Source organism: Chanos chanos, chromosome 5 (assembly GCF_902362185.1).
Source record: "Chanos chanos chromosome 5, fChaCha1.1, whole genome shotgun sequence".
Taxonomy (NCBI): Eukaryota; Metazoa; Chordata; class Actinopteri; order Gonorynchiformes; family Chanidae; genus Chanos; species Chanos chanos.
In genome coordinates this window covers 49,905,798-49,912,908 of record NC_044499.1, presented here as the reverse complement: position 1 = coordinate 49,912,908, position 7,111 = coordinate 49,905,798, and the positions used below count along the sequence as shown (strand labels likewise).

At 41.3% G+C, this 7,111-nt stretch overlaps 1 protein-coding gene across 3 annotated transcripts; it reads right to left on the bottom strand.

The window, feature by feature from the left end:
* Positions 1-1,974: 1,974 nt before the first annotated feature.
* hlfb (HLF transcription factor, PAR bZIP family member b) lies at positions 1,975-6,638 on the bottom strand. 3 transcript variants are annotated; one of them, XM_030773654.1, is made up of 5 exons: positions 6,401-6,638; positions 5,306-5,634; position 5,154; positions 3,412-3,626; positions 1,975-2,336 (listed from the first exon to the last, which is right to left on the bottom strand). In XM_030773654.1, exons 1-5 carry the CDS (start codon positions 6,504-6,506, stop codon positions 2,133-2,135), a joined length of 855 nt encoding a protein of 284 aa, XP_030629514.1. In that variant the 5' UTR covers positions 6,507-6,638; the 3' UTR covers positions 1,975-2,132. The 3 variants fall into 3 exon arrangements, with proteins under 3 accessions (XP_030629514.1, XP_030629511.1, XP_030629512.1); XM_030773651.1 differs by lacking the exon at position 5,154 and having other exon boundaries at positions 1,975-2,339; positions 5,311-5,634; XM_030773652.1 differs by lacking the exon at position 5,154 and having other exon boundaries at positions 5,311-5,634.
* Between the last annotated feature and the right edge of the window lie 473 nt (positions 6,639-7,111).

Below are 7,111 nucleotides of genomic sequence, written 5' to 3'. Positions count from 1 at the left end.
AAGTCCATAGGAAAACATACTGTACAAAAAAAACAAAAACAGCTCAGTATAAACATTAAAACTTCCATATAACAATATAAGCTTTCTGTATTTATTTGGTCTGTAGTTAAGCATCAGAGAGTGATTGAGAAAAGAACTACACACAGTGCACCTCTGATACACACATTCATCTCACTGTATTCCAAAAAGGCAAACATGTCGTTTTGTTTAATTCTGTTTTTTTTTTTTTCTACATCGATGTTCTACCTTTCTACACCGCAAAACGTACTTTGGAAAAAGCAAGTGCCGAAATATTCGCAGTTTTGAAAAAAAAAAAAAAATCATGCCAACTGTTACACAGACACTACAGCAACAATGTAGTAATAATAATAATAATAATAATAATATAATAATAATGTGAAATTGGCAGATTCATTCAAAACTGAACAACTTGAAGATACATTGAAGCAGATAGGAACTGGACCCCAGCTGAACAGACCGCATGGACTCTGAGCAGCATGTTATCGCTCAGTCTTATGAAGGGGTTTTTGCCTCTCAAATCTAAGAGCAATCTTTGATGAACAGTCGTCAGAGAAATCCGTTTTCAAAGACCAAAACACGGTATAGTGATATTCAAGCTGTATGTTCACAGGCTTGTTTCTCTTTATCTGTAAGAGTGAACGAATGCAGACGGTTCGGAGTTGATCCTCAGCTAAAGGAAGAACGTGACTTCTTCCATCGGCAAAACTTTACAGGGAAAAACTCACACGCATTTATTCTGCACAGGACAGGTCTAAGCGGTTAAACTAGACCCCCACAACATGAGTTTGAGTCAAATCCTCAATGTAAATTGAAAAGAGAGCAAGCCAAGTCTCCCACTCAGATATAAGTATTGACATACATCCAACCGGTCAGATAAAAAAAAAAAAGAGAGAGAGAGAGAGAGAGACAAATTGTCATAGCTTCAGCAACAATGCTAAAAGAAAACAAAGCAACGTGGAGTTCATTTACTCAAAGCTAATCTTTGACGATATATCATGCAGCCTGTCACGGACTCTCGTCAGTATAAACAGAGAAGCACATATCAACATCTCTAAGGTTTTGGTTTTTTTTGTCTCTCTTCTTAGCTGCGTCTGGATGACTATGAATTTAGTTTATTCAGTGTCCATTCTTACATACACAGTGATACAGCGACAGATCTGCATCATGACGCATTGTCGAAATGATAAATAAGTAGGATCACCAGCCAGAATTCGTTTTTCATCGTAATGTCTGGAATGTAACTTAACCATAATCATGTCTCTGCATGTTTTTTTTTTATGCTTTCCTCTTAGAACATCAAAGACATACAACAGAGTCCAATTTGACTGTTCAAGGTTGATTTTGATGTATTTTTGTGCCTTTTATCTTGTTTTCAGATTGATGAGGACTGCTCTGAAGTTAGAAAACATCTGCAGATTTGATTGTCTTAATCTAATTAAAATATTCCTTTCTATCTGAAAAGAGTGTATTCTACCAGAGGCCCTGACAAAAAAAAAACCTTTCAGATGCTCATTTTAGGGCTCCGTTCGTCTGCATGTGAATATGCTAATCATACATAACTTGATCTCTGATTACTGCAGGACCCAGGCCTGATGAGTTCCCAGTCAAATAACGGATAATCTGCGACCAAACTATACACAGTTACAAATACACAGCAGCAGGTAAGGTGGTCAAAACCAGGTAAAGGAGATGGATTTAAAAAAAAAAAAAAAGAGCAGGAGAGGCAGGAGGGAGGGACAAAATGCTACAAGTACTGTCCTTATGTACAAAACAGAACAACAAAAAAAAGATTCGCTGTCCAGGTAACATTAATAAACGCTGATAAAGTGAGAAATAACAACAACAACAACAACAACAACAACAATAATAATAAGCTAATAAAAATGATTTTACAAAGGAAGAAATACGGAATATTTATATATTTATATATATATATATATATTTATATATATACGTAGACAACTATCTTCTCTGTCCTCTAAAGTGCCAAGAAAAACAGGTGATGGATCTAACCCCAAGACAAAATGTCCTTCAATTTTTTTTTTTTTTTTCTCAGAGATGTACAGGGACCCCTTAAAGACCTGAGAAGGTGTCTTTGCAGCAGCCCCTTCTCAGTGAGCCTCATATTTCGCTAGAACATTCTTGCAGCGCCCCAATTCTTTCCTCAGGTCGGCCACTTCCTGTCGGAGGGCGGAGTTCTCTTTCTCCAGGAAGCTGGCCCGAATGGCGATCTGATTCTCTTTTAGCCGCCGTGCGTCTCTTGACCTTTTGGCCGCCATGTTGTTCTTTCTGCGCCGTGCCCAGTACTTTTCATCCTGCTCAAATTATGCAAGTAAACAGAAAAGAAAAAAAGGGGAGAAAGAGAAAAAGGAACAAGCCAAGTTATATGAAGCCAGGCTTCGTAGTTCAGTATCATTTCTATAAGTGACTGGATCACAGGGGAATATTAATGATGGAGCCAGTCTTGTAGGCATGGTACAGATGTTATCCAGAGCCACACTACAAAGGCCTGGCGACCTCATCGCTAACTGAGCAGTCACAAAAGTCCAAGAGACGGCTAAGAGCCAGGTTTGAACAGTCATCCACTCTTCGCTTGTGACCAGTGTTTGGAGAACAGGACCAAAGATGGACCACTCTGGGCCATTTTTCAGCTCTCAGGGAAGAGGGAATTCTTTGTCCGCTCTGCGTCTCCGCGAGCTTGCCGCCCTTCTCCGCTACAGAAAAGGTGGCTCGCCGTCAGCTTTGTTTACAATGCTAATGTTTTGACTGTACTGTGAGCATATTCACTCACAACTCACGACGGGAGACTTTCAAATCAACATATTTTTCTGTCTGTAATCCGTGATTAATAGCGCATCAGTTTATTTCATAATTATTTCTTCCTTTTTGAGCAATCGGAAAAATGAATAAAGATGCTTTTTTTTATTTGTAATTCAGTGATAAACTAATGAAATCATTTTCGTGTTTTAGGCTGGTGAAGAGAGTGTTATGGCTTTGCCTGTTCCTCTCCCACAACCACTTTCGTGGCTATGAATCAGCTTTGAGCAATCTATTACTCTGCGAAGCCGAGCATGGCTCCACTTTTATTTGAACAAATTAAAATGGCAAATCCCTTAATCCCGAAGGCAACAGAAGTGCAGATATACCAGGAAGAGGTGGATCACATGGACTGCTTGCTGGATGGATGAATGGACAGCAGGACATAAGCCTCTTATGGACACGCACACTGACGCTGGGGTTTCGTGAGAACAGAATGAACATTTGCCCAACACAAACACGCACTCTCTCTCTCTCAGCACACGCACACGCACACCCACACTCACACACACACACACACACACACACACACACACACTCACACACAACACTAAAAAACTTGCACCAAGTTACCTTCATTTCATCGGGGACAAAGACTTTGCGAGCCTTCTTAATCATAGGCTGTGGTTTTAACTCCTCTTCTGAGAATTTGCGCTTGCGGGGGTCGAACACCTCCTGACCCGGTACACTGGACAGAACTAAGTCTGCAGGGTCTGGTTCATACCCTACCGGAACTTGGATGGTCTCTGGATCAATTGGGCTGGGTGTGTTCCGTGATGAAGGTAGTACTGTCAAAAGAAAAGAATTTTTGTTGTTATTGTTGTTGTTGTAATTGTTTAAGGGAGAAAGGTGAAGTGACATCTTTATTCCACCAGAGGGCACACTAGTCATGACTGTGTTTTTTAACACTGTAGACACACCCACTCACACTGTTTAAGAGGGAGATTGATTTCTACTGATTTGTCAAGTCGCCTCCATTAACAGTGACAGTAAATGTAGGAAAAAATGAACGAGGCCAATAATGAAAACGTCATATGTCAGCAGCTGCTTCTTCTAAATACGCATTCCCTTCCAGTGAGTGTCTGCAGTGTGGAATTTTTGTTTACAACACAGATTTCACTTAATACTTGGCATTTTTTTTTAAATCACCTTAGAGGTGGAAAAGATTCTGTGCTCTTCTTCATAAGAAAAGAAATCATTCTGGGGCTCTCCTCTTAATTAATTATACACCACGCAATTCACACAGAAGCCCCGTTGAAGGAACTGTCTCCTGTAATAAGGTAAAGTGTGACAATGAAAAGTAATATGATGAGAAAAGTAGAATCAAATCAAATCAGTAATAAATAAATGATGACAGCGTACACAACGCGTGTGATTTAGGTGCGAACTTCAAAATGCCCATGGCTGGTAAAAAAAGAAAGAAAAGCAAAAATCGTCCACTCCGTTCTTAGTCTGGCTCATGTTAGACCAGCTGTCACCAGCTGGTTGGAGGAGGATGGGAGAGCATATTTCAGAACAAAGCTCAAGTCTGTCTGATAAACAAGCTTGTCTCATTCCTTTCATTACCCTAATCCTTCCGATAGTATCGAGAACTAATTACTAGGATCGCTGAGTTGGCTACAGATGGCAGCTCCTCACTCATTATTAGCTAGAGAAGACACATCACATCTACAGATGTGTTTTTAAAAAAAAAACAACAACAACAACAAAAAAACTGATATCACTGGCAACATTTCCACCTTTCCTGGATATCTTAGACGTCTTGCGGTATCGATGTTTTCCCTCCACAACTGGCGTGGAGTTGGTAGCGCCGTCTCCACGTTTCCGCTCGGATACACGCACGCCTCATACAATGTGAGGGATGCTGTGCTCGTTCGCTGAAACGTGACTACCCCCTTTTTTTTCTTTCTTTCTTTTTTTTTTTTCTTTTTTTCTTTGCCCAAATGCCCAGAAGGGTTTGATTATTTCCAGTGGCTTGAGACATCACCGCCTACCTCTGTGGATTCTCCTCTGTTTGTTTGTTAGTTTGTTTCAGATGTAATTATAATTATGATTATTTACAGTACTGAGAGTAATAAGACTGGATCTTTGATGTTTTCATCCACTTTTGCATGTGATCATCCAATTTTGTCGGCCTCCAATTCAGCATTTGACCTTATCAAGCCATGATCTTTACTTGACACACACACACACACACACACACACACACACACACACACACAGATACACACACAAACATTTTGTGTAGATACAAACATAACATTAACCTTTGATCATCCGCTCAAATACAGTGGCACTAAATCTAGCTTGCTGACACTTTAAATGGTTTGAAGAGCATTGAACTCTGCTTCCAATGCCCTGATGTTGAGATTTAGACTGAAGCTGCTCTACAGGGGTCTGCTGCCAAAAGCTGACCCAGACTTACAGACGTGAGGTCTCATTACCATCTCGTTTTGGGCCTGTAAACGTTACCTGGTCTGCTGGGGCTGTGGACACAGTTCTGGGGGACCATGCTGGTGTGAAGGGAGGTTGTGGCCCTGTTGCTGAGGTCCATGACAGACAGAGGAGCCTGCTGGAGTCCAGCCTGCTGGTGCTGATGGTTTGTCTCATGCTGGGACGGGCTGGACGGGATGCCGTTCTCCGACAGAAACTCCTCAAGGTCCATGTACTCCAACTGGAAATTGTCCCCATCGTACGGAAGAGTCTTGTCCCACAGAGTTGGCCCCAGGAATGCCGACTGGGGTGTGCTGCCATCCTCCTCCAACTTTTTCTCCTTCTCTCTCTCCTTCCCGAATCCTGAATGAGATTGAGGGGCATTCAGAACTAATATAAGTCGAAGCAGTAAGCATCCCTTCATAGCAGTACATAGACTGGAAGGGATTAACTGATCTTGACGAGTGCTTTCAGCTAAACAGTGTTTTAAATGTCTTCTCTTATTGCTGACTCGGTTCAGTTTTAGACCCTAGATTCGCATCCTCCATTACTTTTAACATTGTGTTTACATATAGTATTTTATTTGTTTTCTAAACTACAAAGTCCCCCGCCGCCTCATCTCTCTCTGACATGAAAATACCGTGAACAGTATCTGTATAAAGATAGGGTTGCACAAATGGAGTCAGTCCTCATATTTGCCGTTTTACTGTAATAATGTGCTTTATTTGAGTACGTGACGTCCTATGGGTCGGCAGCGATAGAAGCATATAGAGAGATCGATCTTGTGGCGTAGTAAAAGTAAGCTCGGCTTTGCCTGCACGCTTATGGTAACGGTACAAGTGTAACGCAAGCCGCAAGTTTCCTGTACAGCGACAACCAACAGAGTCCAATAGAAAAGATTCGCTTGAGTAAACCATAGTAACCGTGTGATTATTTAGTCTTCCGACAAATAACATCATCGAAATATTTCTTTTTTATATATATATATTTCATGTCGACTCTACAACCTGTGAGCAAAGGAAAAAAACTGACAGGCTTGCACCGGCGTTATTCAGGAGAAACGCACATTTTAAAAGTGTCAGACGTTTTGCAGATTAAAAGTTTAAGAGCCTCTAAAGATTGTATTTACCTTCATGATGAAGTGGTAGTTTCACAGGATTCTCCAAGAGCGATTTAAGTACTCCCTGAGTTGGAGGAGGTAGAAAAGTTGGATTCATCGGGAGAGGTCTCGACATATTCACCGGATCACTGAAACACTGAGGCGTATCCCGTGCAAATAACGAAAGTACACTGTGTGACACGATAAAACGACAAAGTCAAAATAAAAAACACAGTGCTACGCTGTCCTCCGTGTCACCCGCAACAGCGACCTCACTGTAGTGCGTGCGCTCGCGGGGTTGAAATGATTATCAATTCCATGTGTGAGAACTGGAGACATTGACGTCAAACTGAGGGGCTGGGCATAGGGCTCCTTCTACTTTGGCTCCTTCACTTTCAAGTCCTCTGCACGGACGGACTAGAGATGCAGTAGCGATGAAATATCACAGACAAAGCAAATTTCTCAGTCAAATTCTCATTTCGAACACGTTGTGCATGTAGTTTGACTGAGACACTAGACAGAGTCTAACCTCAGAGTAGATACCATGCTCTATGCTGAAAACCATTGGCAGAGATACGCGGAAGAATAATCGAATCTCGTTCCTAATTAAATCAGGGTGGGCAAACATCACCAAGAGTGTATCGAAAATAGCCGAAAGTCACAAAATATAAATATGAAGAAATGCTCGCGACATGAATAGTTTGTGATGAGTTGGGTGGGATTTCACTGAGTGAAATGCTG